General features: G+C 38.4%; 1 protein-coding gene across 1 annotated transcript in view; it reads right to left on the reverse strand.

The window, feature by feature from the left end:
- Positions 1–17,036, reverse strand: part of tent4a (terminal nucleotidyltransferase 4A) — a 96,441-nt gene that overhangs the window by 45,097 nt on the left and 34,308 nt on the right. The window contains exons 2-3 of the mRNA XM_039736909.1: positions 9,724–9,847; positions 7,900–7,946 (exon numbers count right to left, since the gene is read on the reverse strand). Of these exons, the coding sequence (XP_039592843.1) occupies positions 7,900–7,946; positions 9,724–9,847 (171 nt within the window). The remainder of the gene's footprint in view (positions 1–7,899; positions 7,947–9,723; positions 9,848–17,036) is intronic.

Genomic DNA, 17,036 nt, shown 5'->3' on the forward strand with positions numbered 1-17,036 from the left:
TGACCCACTCTGGGCACGCGCAGATCTGCGAAAACAAAAAGAGGAATTGTCCTCCTTAAAGGAATGAGTACGTCATCAGCCAAGGGATTTATCATAAAACTGCCTCGAAAGCTTGCATATTGTAATCTTTTTAGTTAGCCAATAAAAGGTGTCATTTTTTCTTGGCTCTTCTCTACATTCATAATGGCTAACACGGTACAACACCCTAGTACTACACACATGTATGCAGTAATCAAACTGTACACAATGCAATTCCGAAGCATACAGGCAAGCAAGCAGCATAGAAAGTAACTCCTCTGCGATTTTGTTCTTGAAGGGTTAGGGGGAAAGAAACATTAGAATAAGCAGGGATCCAATCAGGGAAGACTCCTGCAATAAGCACAATCCAATCAGAGCACAACTGAAGTCTGTGTTTTTAAAACTTCATTTTTATCCGCCCAGACTGCAAGGCTGTGCCTATGTTTTTAGAAATATATGGCCCTGGAGAACGTTTTCAAAACTCTCTGTTTAATGGGGTTAAAAATGCTGGAGTAGTGTAGACAAAAGGTGAAAACAGAGACTACCGTCTGCTTTTTGAAAACAAAAATGTAGTACTGTGGACAAAGCCTTAGTTCGAAACAACGAAACAGCTCAGAAATGTTAACTGACCTAACATGTGCGTCTTTGAGATGTCCAGAGTACCTGAAGATAACTGACGTATATAAGAACTAAACATACCAACTACATGCAGATTACAAATGGCTAGGCATATGAACCTAGTCTAACAGAGTTACCAGGCAGCAGCGATTAAACACTGTGCTATCTTGTCTAATACATGTAATAAATTCAACAAAACCTTTGCTGAGAAAAAGTAGTCTACAGCGAGAATAATGTAAATTAGGATAAAAAGTGTCATACAACACTCAAAATGTTAAAAAAAATATTCAAAGAAGGAATTTATAACATGATCGATAACCCTAGAAGCTACTATAAAAGGTTGCTAATGATATTAAATATTTTGCACAGAGCACTGAAAAAATGAGACATGATAGGTCTGTTTTCAAAAAACTAATGAAAATATGAAATGAAACAGAGTTACAATATAAAAAAAAAAAATCAAAAACTGTAAATAATGGTAGAGTGTTAATGGAATACACTGTTAAAACTGGGGGAGGGGGGGCAAAACTTTTTTCAATAATTGCGTTCGAGTTTATGTTATGTTTGAATAAAAATAATTACATTACTCTTGTGGTTTTCCCTGCATTGACTTTGACATGCATTCTTTACCATATTTGGTGCACAGCATAATAAATAATTCCTTCATCCCACTGATTACAAAAGTCTTTATTGAGAAAGCCTAGAAGACGGTTATGCAAATAATTACATTCATTGTTGTACTTGCTGTAACATGACAAGTTACTAAATACCACCGTGATTTGTTATTTAGTGCTTATAAAAAAATATATAAATACATTTCACACTGACAACAAATTAAAAACAGACAAAACTGTATTCTCTAAGCGTGCATTACCCAGGACAGAAAAGAGATCAGTGGCGTAGCGTGGGTGTCAGCCGCCCAGGGCAGAGGAAGATTTCGCCGCCCCCTTATTTAGGTATTTCAATTTAAAAGACTAAAATATACAGTAATTCTTTGCCGCCACCTAAAAGTGACGCCCGGGGCGGGCTGCCCCTGCCGCCCCCACTACGCTACGCCACTTCCTCAGATCATCACCTATATACCAAGATTTCCTCTCCTATGCAACACAATAATTTAAACGGGTATACGAAACCTACCTGTTCAACTTTTGCAGCCGTGTTTTCCATGTTTCTAGTATGTCTTAAGGTTTTCTGAACCGTTACTGCAGTTTGTTTTGCGTTAAAAAGTTTAAAACAAAGGTGGCTCTGAGGCTAGGGATCTGCACTGGTAGTCGGAAGGTTGCCGGTTGAAATCCCGTAAACGTTAGAAGTGAATCTACTCTGTCGTGCCTTTGAGCAAGGCCCATAACCTGCAATTGCTCCGTTCTGGGTGTGACGTTAACCTGCATCCAGCCCTGTAAGCAGGCCCTGCACACAGAGAAATCTTGGAGGCGGGTGGCAGAATTTGTACTCCAGCCACCATAAAAAAAACGCACACTGTTCTATTCCAACTGAACTAGTGTGGTGCTGAGGTTTCACCGGTTGCACTCGGGCCCTAATCTGGGATCTTGAGGTGGTTCGTCATGCTGTGGTAAGTGTACCTAACCCCTCTCTCTTTCATTAATGTAACAGCGTCAAATCTAGCACAGAGTGCCAGGGTGCAAACAATAACATTTCAAATTATTACATTCTATTCAATTACCTATTTATTTTTGCATCTATTCATAGCATAGTACAGCTCCTTACCTGTCTTGTATTGTGTTTATGTAATGTATATGCCGCACTGCAGTCCTGGAGAATTTTATTTCACAAAACTGTATGCTGCAGCAATGTGTTCGGATGGTATCACAATAACGCCACTTCACTTAACTTGACTATATACTTTAAACTGGTTTAGTTTATCACATTAATAATATTAAATATTAGCAAAGGAAACACTTTTCTTTCCCTAAAACATCATTTCACGAAAAGGCGTGCCTGAAAATAATGCGTTTCCCAACCATTTTTATTTTATGTCTCCATTATTCAACTTTCAGTTTCCATTGTTTGTAACGCACTCTAAACCTTGCCTGATCTGCTGGCATCCAGTGTCTCTCAGTCAGTAGACAGTGCTTGATCTCTCTCTGTTTAACTGTTTTATATAAGGAAAGACAAAGCTCTTAATTCATTACCTTGCAAATCACAGATCGTAATAACATGTACATGTGCACAACGTACAACCTCAAATCAGAAAAAGTTGGGACCATATGGAAAATACAAATTTTAAAAAATCCCACAGTGATTCTTAGATTTACTTTTGACTTTAATTTCATTGCAGACAGTATGAACCCAAGATATTTCATGTTTTGTCTGGTCAACTTCATTTAATTTGTTAATAGACATCCATTCCTGCATTTCAGGCCTGCAACACATTCCAAAAATAATTGGTCAAATAATTCAATAATGATGTGATGTCAACAGGGGATTGTAATAATGCTTTGGTATTCATGAAAGGCAGAGTCTCTGAGCGGCAAGGATGGGCAACAAATATGTGAAAAAATGACTGAAATGTTTAAAAACAATGATCCTCAAAGAAAGATTAGAAGGGATTTGCATATTTCTCCCTCTACAGTGCATAATACCATTAAACGATTCAAGGAATCTGCAGGAATTTCAGTGCGTAAAGGGCAAAGGTACAAGCCTAAGCTGAAGAGCCGTAATCTCCAGTCCCTCAGCTGGCAGGCACTGCATCAAGAACCGTCACTCACCAGTAGTTGATATCACCGCACAGGAAAGGGATTACTTTGCCAAACATTTGTCAAGCAATACAATATGGTGTTCCATTCACAATTGTCACTTCAAACTTTACTGTGCAATAAACAAGTCTCGTGTTAATCATGTCCAGAAGCAGCGTCGACGTCTCTGGGCTCAAAGGTATCTGGGATGGACCATCACACAGCAGAAACAAACGTGTATTGTGGTCAGACGAATCAGTATTCCAGATCTTTTTTGTAAGAAATGTTGCTGTGTGCTCTGGAGCAAACACGAAAAGGACCATCCAGACGGTTATCAGCAACAAGTCCAAAAGCCTGCAGGGTCTGTCATGGTTTGGGTTTGTGGCAGTGCACTTGGCAAAAGTCATTTAGACTTCTGAGATGGAAGAACTTATTACAAAAAAGTACATTGAGATTTAAGAGCAAGTGCTACTTTCAAGACAACATCTATTCCAGGGGTGTCCATACATTTTTCAACAAGACAATGCAAAGCCCCGTTCTGCACATATTACAAAAGGCGTGGCTGTAGAAGAGGGGGGTACGGATACTCGGCCGGCCTGACTACATTCCTGATCTGCCCCACCTGAGAATGAGTGGAAAATTTTGAAATGAAAAATGTCACAATTATGACCCCATACTGTTGCACACCTTAAAATGTTTGCAGGGAGAATGGGACAAAATAACACCCGAAACGCTTCACTGCCTGGTATCTTCGGTGCCAAAACACCTTTTAAGTGTTGTGAGAAGGATTGGCAACCCTACAAAGCACCTAATGTTTTATCGTCCCTACTATTTTTTGGAATGCGTTGCAGGCCTGAAATGCAGGAAAGGGCGGATATTAACAAATGTAATGAAACTGAACAGACCAAACATGAAATATCTTAGGGTCATTTTGTCTGCAATGAAATTAAAGCCCAAGTAAATTTAAGAATCACTGAGTTTTTTGTTTTTTATTGCATTTTCCATACTGTCCCCACTTTTTCTGATTTGGGGTACATTGGGATTAATGAAGTATATATCAACATATATTTCTGATTTACATCATTTACAGTTATGTCCATAAATACTTGGACAGAGACAACTTTTTTCTAATTTTGGTTCTGTACATTACCACAATGAATTTTAAATGAAACAACTCAGATGCAGTTGAAGTGCAGACTTTCAGCTTTAATTCAGTGGGTTGAACAAAACGATTGCATAAAAATGTGAGGGAACTAAAGCAATTTTTGAACACAATCCCTTCATTTCAGGGGCTCAGAAGTAATTGGACAATTGACTCAAAGGCTATTTCATGGGCAGGTGTGTTCAAGTCCGTCATGATGTCTTATCAATTAAGCAGATAAAAGGCCTGGAGTTGATTTGAGGTGTGGTGCTTGCATGTGGAAAATTTTGCTGTGAACAGACAACATGCGGTCAAAGGAGCTCTCCATGCAGGTGAAAGAAGCCATCCTTAAGCTACGAAAACAGAAAAAACCCATCCGAGAAATTGCTACAATATTACGAGTGGCAAAATCTACAGTTTGGTACATCCTGAGAAAGAAAGCAAGCACTGGTGAACTCAGCAACTCAAAAAGACCTGGACGTCCACGGAAGACAACAGTGGTGGATGATCACAGAATCATTTCCATGGTGAAGAGAAACCCCATCACAACAGCCAACCAAGTGAACAACACTCTCCAGGGGGTCGGCGTATCGATGTCCAAGTCTACCATAAAGAGAAGACTGCATGACAGTAAATACAGAGGGTGCACTGCAAGGTGCAAGCCACTCATAAGCCTCAAGAATAGAAAGGCTAGATTGGACTTTGCTAAAGAACATCTAAAAAAGCTAATGCTAACATTTTGAATGTGTGTAAATGTGTGAATGGTTGCTCATTGACAAGTGTAATACATGTTAAGAAAACTTTCTGTAAATCACGTCGCTCTACTAACGTGTTACACTTGTGCGCATTGTTAATACTCGAAACGTTTACTAACGATAGCACTATAAAAATTGCTAGACTTAGTGTTAGTAAATGAAATCACCAAGTCTTAGCTGTTTCACAGTAAGTAACAACAATAACATTCATAAAGCAACTGCTACATCAATGAAGCAAAGTTTGCAAAGCTTGTATTTTTACCGGAAAGATGCGACTCAGTCTTTCTGCAGTCATGTCCTCGTCCCGGAGTGTCACTCTTTAACTGTTCCGAAAAACAACGTGATGGTCCATCCTCTGCTGATGCCATGCAGTGTAACTTCAAGGCCGTCGGTCGATGTGTTGTGAGGAGGACTGTTCGCAGGTGTCGTCAAAAATCGCGCAGAAGAAGAAATGCCTCCGGTTTCAGACAACGAAAATGCTTCTGTTTTGATGTTTTTAAGCTATTAGATTTTCATTATTTGAATCACAAATAAATCCAGAAAAGTATGTGTAATTTTAAGTTTGTGACTGCTATTTGTTACCACAGAATTAAAAAATAACTTATTTTCCCTCATTTTATTCTTCAATCAAAAATCTAAATCTGAAAATTTCTTTCATTTTTGTATTTTCGTTTTTGCTTCTAAAATGAAATTTCAAATACTAAAAAGTACACGGACCCCCAGAACGATACAACTCATGCTCATTTTTAACCTTCTAGGAGAGACTCTTATAATGCTAGGACCACTGGCGAAGAATGGAATATCAATAATACTATCATGTTCATGATCAGCAACTTCGAACAGGAATAAAACAGCACAACACATACCTGTATTACCAATCTCCATTTGTGGAAAGAAGTGACTTTGATCTACAATATCTTATTCTTGTCGTTTTTGCTGTAGACACCTATTGGCTTACTCTTTATGAGAAGGGTGTAATTTCCTGTATACTATACGGTTCAAAATTGTTCTACAAATGAGGGTTATCGGATCTAGAGGGCCAAAAATAGGCGGGAACCTTAAAAAGCTTGATGTCTTGCATAACTAAGAAGAACTGAACAGTGTATCATATGAGGGGGTTTTCTCATATTGATGAGTCAGAAGATGCCGGAAAAAAAAAAACTGAAGTGATTTCAAAGCGTTCATAATTCTTACGAACATTAATAAATAATTTAGGTTGAATTTTACCAGAAATAAGAGGTGCACCTAATACCTGATACAGAATTTAAAATATACTAGCAAATCATGCTTACAAAAAGTTTGCAAGAATAAAAGCATTAATGAAATGATGATGAGGGGTAGAACAACAATACATGCTACAGTAACAAAGCAGATTATTTTAATAAGTAGTGACTTGTGAGAGGACTCAATATTAGAATAGCCACATGATAAGTATGTGATGTTATTATAGTTACTTACAACAGCATGAGTATTTACAATACAAATTGTAACATGAACAGGTTAACAGAACATATTGGATAAGAAGGGAAATGCAAGGTGCATGTAATTCAGTATGTATGGAGTGTGGCCGTCAGGAAATTTAGTATACTGACGTCTAGAATAATTGTCAGAAAATGCAATTTGTTGCATAAACATTATCGTCAGCAAAAATATTCCCTTATGTGTAACCCACAAGTACCTGCAAATTTAACCCGGGTTTCGATGCAACTCTGGAAAATGTAGTGTACAACTGGCCATGGATAAAAACAGGGCCTAGCAAATAAACTCCAACGTTATTAAATGTTTGTCCTTGTGACTTGGTGATAGTCATACAACATGCTAAACGAACGGGGAATTGCCTATGCTGTAATATAAAGGGAATATCTTGTTTGGAGTTTTTCCATCGTAATATTTCTTGTTGTCTGGCAGTTTGCTACTGCTCTTCAGAAAAGTTGAGTGTGTAAGGTGAAAGACTTGCTGCCGCTGATCTTCAGATAATATTGCTCTGTGGTTTATCATACATTGTATTTGTTGTACTAAGGCCTGTGCTGGTTGGTCTGGCGTGATGTAGGTGTTTCTGCTTCTGTGTGTTGGTGTGAGTATGTAGGCCAGTGAGACCGTTTCTGTTGGTCGCAGCTACGCTGTATGTGCCTTTTCATTTTATCAGGAGGCTTACGTTGAAGTGAAGGAAAAGGGAGGTGTAAAATGGTTTTGTCATAATACAGTTTCGTTGAGTAACAAAGTATGCACTAAATAAACAGTCAAATACCACAGTCGATAACTGGTCACATTGAAGAACTGTAGACTTGATGAGACGCCAAAGACCAAAACTCTGCCAGGAATACAGATTCCTCGCTATTGTTGTGGTGGGATATAGTAGTTGTGGCAACCATTGTTTATATCGAGCACGAACAGACACAAGCGAAATAATATAGATTAAGACAGACTCAGTCGAAAGTATACTCTCTCCTGCCCACAGACCACTCGTATTCACTATACTTACCACCAGAATGGCAGCAAGAATTAGCTTACAATTTTTTGTGTGCACCTTATAAATTACATGAAAACCACCAGACAAACGTGATAAACTAAATTATACTTCACTGTTCCTTATAGATAAGTTTAAAGTTGACAGTTAACTAATTTGTTGAAAATAAATACATTTAGATGTAGTAATAAAATTAATATATATTACCTTGTTGGGAGATAAAGTCCTGTGCTAAAGCTGCCGAAGATTTGAACCTGTAACAACAATAAAATTAATAAAAGTAATTAAAGAATGCCGTAATTCATTAATAAATATTTTTGTTCACCAATCCGGTTATTTTTGTGTCTCACAACGTCTCTCTCTCTCTCTCTCTGTCTGTCTATATATAAATAAATTAAATAAAATATTAAATTAAATATAGAATAAATAATTAAAGTGTATACTTCTGTGCTAAAATTGTGATGAGGCATAGATTATTTCAAGATTAGATTAGGGACGGACGGACAGACAGACAGACAGACAGACAGACACGTTGGATTGAGAGTGTATTGCAAGACAAGCTAAAATTTTGACTTGATAAACAAGCGATGTCTTGCAATACGAGTAATAAGTATACGTTTTGTCTGCCAAGTGTCACATGATCACAACTGAGCTGATGGTGGTTCTCTCTCTCGATGTGGTATTGTGGGTAATCGCCTCCCATTCTCCATTGGAGTTGGCGTGCCTCACTCATATAGTCAACATCCATACGAGTGCATACCGTTTACTATAGCATGGTGACGACGTGTGTGTGTGTGTGTGTGTGTTGTAACCCAATACACGAAGCGGACTCTCGGTACTTTAGCAAAACCAGCTTTATTAAGCTTGAAACAGGAACAGCACGGTCATTGTAGCGGGATCTGCCACTAACTATACACAAACACAGCAGTCAGGCAGGGTCGGGGCCAAGTAATATTGTGCCCTGCGCATTTATAATGTTCCTGTATTACCCATCAATGGCAGGCGCTTGTAGCATGTCTGCAATCTTTTCGGATTCGCTTTTATGGTGAACTGCTACAGAGCTTGGAGCCTGCGGACGCTCTTCCGCCTGTCGTCCCATTGGGTGGAATCCCAAAAGAGTTTAGACACTCACTCACACCAGCCATGACTCTTTTCAAAGATAAAGTGCATATTAATTTGTTTTATGTATTTTTACTTTATACTTTGTATTAATCGTTTTTATATGAATAGTTTTGGGTTGTGGAATGAATCATCTTCCATTATTTCTTATGGGGAAATTCGCTTTGATATACAAGTGCTTTAGATTGCGAACAAGTTTCCGGAACGAATTATGCCTGCAAACCAAGGTTCCACTGTGTTCGTCTATATATATGTGTGTGTGTGTGTGTGTCCTAATCTAGGCCTCATCACAATTTTACCACAGAGGTATACAGTTTGAGTTGCGGGACCTTACACACACAGGTACATGTGTGCTACTAACCGACACCCAATCAATAGAGTTTGTCACAGGTGGATATTTATATGAATGTGAGATTTCAGATTTTGATTTTTAATAAATTTACAAACCTGTATTTTCACTTTGCCATTATTGGTTACGGACTGTAGACTGATGGGCAAAAAAAAAATGACAAATGTATCTGTTTAATATTAAATCTAGTGTGCAGGGTCTGAATACTTTCTGAATCCACTTATACAAGAGTGCTGTGGTAGCAGCTGCTTACTGTATGAAGTGCAATTAGGAATGCAGCTAATCACTAGGAGTTTAAGTGAATGCTTTGAAACCAACTATGTTACACTAAGGTAAAATGGTTCAAAAAACTATCTTGACATAGAGCAGTCGGGGAAGAAATGGAAACTCTGAAATGGTAGTACTTTATATGAACCATTGGGCTTGATCACAGCACTCTGAGTAAGTTTGTTTACTTAATATTTACTAAACATCTAACACTAAAACTTAAATTACATTTCATAATTTACATAAACACTTAAGAACTTTTGAAATGTGTGTGAAGTGCAGTCTTCAATACTTACATCTGCTGTTGGCCACAGATCTTTTATAACCGTTTCTATCCTTTTCACGACTTCTTTACGCATAGCTGCTTCTTCAGGGCGAGGTGACATAAATTTATAGAACTCTATAATCTCTTCATGGAGTCTGATAAAATAAGAGAGTTTTTTAATGAAAAAGAAATCTACAAAGAAAGCACTGAAGAATGAAAATTAAAAAGTTACAGGATTACCAGCTTCCTTCTCTTCTATATTAATCATTATATCCACAAACATAAACCTAAGCTTGTGTACAGGATTCAATCTCTGTGGGATTAAGCACAAAGCAGAAACAAACTCCAGGCAGAATGTCACTTAAATGTGACCAGGCACCAGTTAAGCTCTTAAAATGTCAAGTATTACATTTAAAAAAAGAAATTAAAAATTAACAAAATTCTATACATTTCTATTAAGAAAGTCATTTCTCTAAGCATAAACATGTATGACTTCTTTTTTGGAACTTCAAGGCATCTGGAAACCGACAGTTTTATACCATTTTTAGGAAATAATCACTACATGCTTTCAGAAAAAGAAAAACAAACGCTATTTTAAACTAAAACAAAATATTGTGCTATAGCAGTGCTTACAGGAAATGACAAATGGCTTTCTTAACTATGAAGACATCTTTTACCAACCAAGACAAAACAAAATAAGAAAAGGACTCGCTTCGAAAAGCAGCATGCAGATGGAAATAAAGGCATAGTTAACAGATGTGTGTGTGTGTGTGTAATAGCGAAAGGCATCTCCATGTTTGACTTCGAGCAATCCGATCCTGCAGGGCCAAGTAGGCTGCAGACTTTCATTCAAACCATTTTCTTAATTAGTGACCAGTTTCTGTTGCTAATTAACTTCTTTTGCCTTATTTGTAATTGACTTGATATTTAAGCCACAGATCTCTTAATTGTTTCTTTTTTCCCTTAACTAGCAGTCAAACAATAATGAGAAACAAAGTGAGCCAACACATCACCAGCTAACCTGTGTCCATCATACAATATCTGAAAACGAAAAAAAAAAAAAAAAGAAAGGTGAAGGTCTCAGTAATGATGAACTACCCAGGTCCGTAAAACATTGACATTTCTCTTAGAAAAAAGAAAAAAATCAACTGGTTTGGAAATGTCTGCTGTGGCAGAATGAGAGCACTAGCAAGCCATGGCAGTAAATAACGAGTTTAATTTACAACAAAAATCATCTTCTAATCAAGAAACTGGTTGTAGAGAAGTAAGTTAGAGTTAGCTGGTCATCTGATGACTCCCTTGACATCTCATTTTAGTTTGGCTGCCATTTAAGGAAAAAAAATTCACAGGGCGGACTCTTTATAAACCACATCAATTAAAATGAAGCCAGTCAGCACCTGAGGTTGTGGGTTCAAATCCCACTACTGATACTGTGTGACAATGACAAAGTCACTTGACCTGCCTGTGCACCAACTAGAAAAGCCAAAACAAATGTAATCAATTGTATCATAAATGTTGTAAGTTGCCTTGAATAAAGGAGTCAAATAAATGCAAATTAAATTTACCTCAGGTGTGTACAAGTATGTCTGTCATTTAAATATACTTGGGAGAGTCATCAGAAAACAAGAATCATATTCCATGTATGCACGCATACTAGGCCAATAAATGTGATGCCGAGTATTACCAAGTGAGCAGTTTGCCGATTTACTTTTTTTTTTTTTTTGTAGCCTACTCTTCCACTCAATGGATTCTGTGCATTTAATAGTAAATATTTTTCTGCCGGAGTGTGTGTTTAATCTCATTGAGTGTGCTGTAAAAGTTAATTGCTGGCTGATTGATCCCTTGTGCCGTTCAAGAACTTTGTCCCTGGTAATGCCTTCTCCAGGGTGCACAGAGCAAGCGATACAATACAGAATGGCTAACAGTTTGATAGGTTTGATTCCCTATTTGACAATTCTAGTGTTTCAGCTAAAATAGGTGAAGCAAAGAGAGAGAAAACTTACCTTTACCACAAGGAATGACAGCAGGATTCTGTGACGTACACTACCAGTCAATAGTCTCGACACACCAGAAAATGTTCATGTTTGTGATAAAAACTGATAATATTATATGCATATACCGTATATACTCACATATAAGTTGGGTCTTGAAACCCCCAAAAAAATAAAGATCATAAAAATCAGACCCCCGACTTATATGCCCATTCAAAAAAGTGACACTTAATTTTACATTTTTTTTTTTTTCTTCTTGCCTCCTCCAATTTCGCATCAGTTTCTCAGACGCATCAGATTTTGTTGCAGCAGCGCAGTTACCAATTTCTTTCACCATTTCAACAACGTTTAATTTTAAACCAGCTTCATATTTTCTTCTGATCGAAAGCACCATCGTAGATAAGGGATGTTCTTGCGATAAAGGTGTACGAGTGTGCGAGATACAAAAAAAAACACAAATTAGTGCAAACGTCGCTTCGGAACAGTTCGGGTATTATCGTGTGGTCACGTAGGTACAATAGGGGGGGTGGGGGGTTAGGAGTACACGCTGATACAGCGCATTGCCACACCCACATAGAAAAAAAAAAAGGCAGTGCGCTCCATGGTGACTCTCTCAGGTGGGCGTTCGCATATCTTAATCCAATAGCATGAGTTTTCCGCATTCGATTTATACGGCCGACATTATAAAATACCAGAAATTATACGATAAATTCAAGTCCGACTTATCCGTGAGTATACAGGTGCTAGTCATAAAATTAGAAGATTTATTTCAGTAATTCCATTCAAAAAGTGAAACTTGTATATTAGATTCATTCATTACACACAGACTGATGTATTTCAAATGTTTATTTCTTTTAATTTTGATGATTATAACTGACAACTAATGAAAGTCCCAAATTCAGTATCTCAGAAAATTAGAATATTGTGAAAAGGTTCAATATTGAAGACACCTGGTGCCACACTCTAATCAGCTCATTAACTCCAAACACCTGCAAAAGCCTTTAAATGGTCTCTCAGTCTCGTTCTGTAGGCTACACAATCATGGGGAAGACTGCTGACTTGACAAGTTGTCCAAAAGACGACCACTGACACCCTGCATAAGGAGGGCAAGACACAAAAGGTCATTGCTAAAGAGGCAGGCTGTTCACAGAGCTCGGTGTCCAAGCACATTAATAGAGAGGCGAAGGGAAGGACAAGATGTGGTAGAAAAAAGTGTACAAGGAATAGAGATAACCGCTGGTACCCTGGAGAGGATTGTGACACAAAACCCATTCTAAACTGTGGGGGAGATTCACAAAGAGTGGACTGCAGCTGGAGTCAGTGCTTCAAGAACCTCCACGCACAGACGTATGCAAGACATGGGTTTCAGCTGTCACATCCCTTGTGTCAAGCCAATCTTGAACAAGAGACAGCGTCAGAAGCATCTCGCCTGGGCTAAAGACAAAAAGGACTGGACTGCTGCTGAGTGGTCCAAAGTTCTGTTCTCTGATGAAAGTCAATTTTGCATTTCCTTTGGAAATCAAGGTCCCAGAATCTGGAGGAAGAGAGGAGACGCACAGAATCCACGTTGTTTGAGGTCCAGTGTAAAGTTTCCACAGTCAGTGATGGTTTGGGGTGCCATGTCATCTGCTGGTGTTGGTCCATTGTGTTTTCTGAGGTCCAAGGTCAACGCAGCCGTCTACCAGGAAGTTTTAGAGCACTTCATGCTTCCTGCTGCTGACGAACTTTAAGGAGAGGCAGATTTCATTTTCGAACAGAACCTGGCACCTGCACAAAGTGCCAAAACTACCAGTACCTGGTTTAAAGACCATGGTATCCCTGTTCTTGATTGGCCAGCAAACTGACCGGACCTTAACCCCATAGAAAATCTATGGGGTATTGTGAAGAGGAAGATGCAATACGCCAGAGCCAACAATTCAGAAGAGCTGAAGGCCACTATCAGAGCAACATGGGCTCTCATAACACCTGAGCAGTGCCACAGACTGATCGACTCCATGCCACGCCGCATTGCTGCAGTAATCCAGGCCAAGGCCTGGCTCATACTTTTCATGTTCATACCTTAAAGTCGGCCAATATTTCTAAAAATCCTTTTTTGCATTAGTTTTAATTGATATTCTAATTTTCCGAGATACTGAGTTTGGGACTTTCATTAGTTGTCAGTTATAATCATCAAAATTAAAAGAAATAAACATTTGAAATACATCAGTCTGTGTGTAATGAATGAATCTAATATACAAGTTTCACTTTTTGAATGGAATTACTGAAATAAATGAACTTTGTCATGATATTCTAATTTTATGATCAGCACCTGTATACGGTATATACACAGATATACAGACAGATACACAGATTTTTTTTTATTCAAGATACCATTACATTTATTTAAAAATAAGCCAGGATACTACTGATGTTGCTAATGGCTATTCCTTCTTGAACTGACTGATTTTTAAATTTACTATTTACATATGACCTGAAAGCCCCACTTTCAGCAGAAATTCCTTCAGGGTCCTAATGGTCAACTCCCTTAACTTATCCTCAATTAGTCATGTTTACATTCCGATTGGTTATTTGAGAAACATTTGCAATTGCATTAGCACTGCTAAACTCTGTTATTCTTGGGTTGCAAGGTACTGGTATTCCCGAAGTTTAGTTCTGGATTCAAAAATGGCCAAAATGAAAGAGCTTGCTCAAGAAACGTGTCAGTCTGTTGTTTTCATATGCAGAATGAAGGATATTCCATGAAATAGACTCAAGATTTCATACAAAGGAGACTATTACAATACTGAGATAAACAAAGGGTTGGGGGACTGTAACTAATTAGGATAGAAAAAGAGGAAGAAGGCCCAGATGGATAGCTGAATAAAAGGATATGGATACCAAGAGCCTGTAGTTTGAGGAAAAAAATGCCTTACAGGTGCTCAGCTGTCTTCTTCACTAAATACACACCAAATACCAGCGTCATCTCTCCCAGATGCTGAGCATAACACACTTTTCTAGTCATCATCTTTCCAATGTTTGTGTTTTTTTGTGTCCATATAAACCTTATTTGTTAACCTCTAGTTTCAGATCTCTTAGGCCAGCATCCTAGAGTTGAGCCTCTCTTCTGCTTGCGAGGTTCAAAACACCTTCGTTCCTCATAGCCTGTAGCTACATAATAAGCATGTTATACTTCTGGGTGAGCACTCATTGCTTGTCAGGTCTCGCATAAAAACAAGGCCACCCTACAAGTTGCAGATTGTTTGAACTGAGTTGCTGGGGGCTACATGGCCCCTGACTTGCCAAGATCATACAAATGAAATCCATGACTGAGAATCACTGGAAAAAAAGCAAATAATATGATGAGAATTTACTGATGCGCCATCAATTCGCTTTTTTTCATATTGGAGCTCCAAATTTATACTGGTATGACATGTTTAACTGGTGAATGAAAAAGCAGATCTTAAATTAAAAAAGGTTGTGTACTCCTATATTAGAGAATATGACCAATTCAAACCTCATCCAGACATCTCTTATAAATATTTCTCTTCCGATTCGTCCTGCTTCCTCTTCAAACCCGGTCCCGCCCACACGGCATTTCTCGATTCCTATTCATCCTCTTCCAAACCCTTCCCCATGCTGCCTGCAGCCTCCCATACACCCCCATGCCACTTTCCTCAATTCCTCTTCCTCCTTCGGATTACCGTGTTCCTCACTCACTTCGGCCACGTGTGCACCTGGGAGTCTTCTCCGTACCCTACTACAGGAAGATACTCTCTTGACCATTGCCATTGGTTTCGCTCCTTGCTATTTTCGTTATACTGTGACGGTTGTTTCCTAAGCCTTTGTTATAAAATGAACAACAGTATCTTCTCTGTCGACAGGTTTTTGTACAACGTCATCTGTGTTCCGGGATCTGGCAACTGACCGTTCCTATCAGTGGGTTATTTCTTGACACAAACAGTTGACGAAGGCAATGCACCGTTTTCCGTTCCTATTCTTACACCGCCGTATGCTACTAGTTGAGAATAAACTGCTTGCTTACAGTGGAATAGCTTAATTAATTATGATCAACTATCAGGATTTTTAATCTAAAAGAAGAAAAAAAGAAACAAGGTAATGTAGATCAATATATAAATATCTTTCTTAATTAACCTTGGGCTGGCAGTTTTAAAAAATATCTTTATGTAACAGACAAACAATTCTGTAAAGGCCAGCAAGGAATTATTTCTTCAAATCACGCCTGCTCCTGTCAGAAAACAACAAGGCAGATATCTTATGTATGTCATGTTCAGTCATTTGTAGTTATGCTGCCAAGTTACAGGCAGTGGTGTAGAATAACAAATAAGGGCAAAATGGGCACTCTCCTTTGTAAACAGAATGAATTCTACAAATGTGCTGCTCCACAAGGCGATTCCTAGGCACTAACATTCTAGATGTTCCAGTCATAATTAAATATGGGAGAAATGTAAATCTATTTCTGCACAGTATAACATAAAAACACAACTTCTGAGATTAATTAGTTGTAATTACCCAAATTAAATTATGTAACTTTTCTAAATATACAAACGGTTTTCAAAGTACCATAATTAGTTCAGCGGTGATACGCTGTCTGGGGCCAACTTGTGTCGAGTCAATAAGGTGTACTCACCTACACAATGGAGACTAAATAAACACCCCATGCAACTCCGTCAGGAGATGGAGATACGGAAACATACAAGTGACTGAACATCTGGGGCGGCATGGTGGCACAGTAGCAGAGATGATGCCTCGAAGTAAGCAGTCCAGAATTTTGTGTCCTCCCTGCATGGAGTTTGCATGTTCTCCCAGAGTCTGTGAGGGTTTCCTCCTGTGCTCCAGTTTCCTCCCACTGTCTAAAGACGTGAAGTTTAGGTGAACTGGCTACGCTAAATTGGCCCGAGTGTGTGATGGTGTGTAAGTTCACCCTGCAATGCGCTGGCACCCTGTCCTGGGTTTGTTCCTACCTTGCACCCCCTGTGACCCTGGTATGGGTTAGAGTTAGAAAATAACATGGCATGACAACTGATTAATGCTCTGCTCATTGGGCAAATGTGTTCAACAGCCCTGCCACAAAGCAGTTCTTTTATTTTTTTTCCCTTTTTATTAAATTAATTGCATTACATATAAAGCCACAAAGCAGTTCTGATCCCATAAATGAAATAAGTCTACGTTTTACTGAGGCTGCTACTGAGCTGTGCTTCTAGAAGAGTGGGCACAATACAATACACTTAGCCCAAGGCACAATTCATACTGCGATTCAGGCTTCAAAATACAATATTAACCACAATATGAAATTTACATAAAAGAAATATACTGAATTCTTAGAGGTAACTTATGATGAAATATTCATAAATCA

The sequence above is a fragment of the Polypterus senegalus genome, chromosome 15, assembly GCF_016835505.1.
Source record: "Polypterus senegalus isolate Bchr_013 chromosome 15, ASM1683550v1, whole genome shotgun sequence".
NCBI classification, from domain to species: Eukaryota; Metazoa; Chordata; class Cladistia; order Polypteriformes; family Polypteridae; genus Polypterus; species Polypterus senegalus.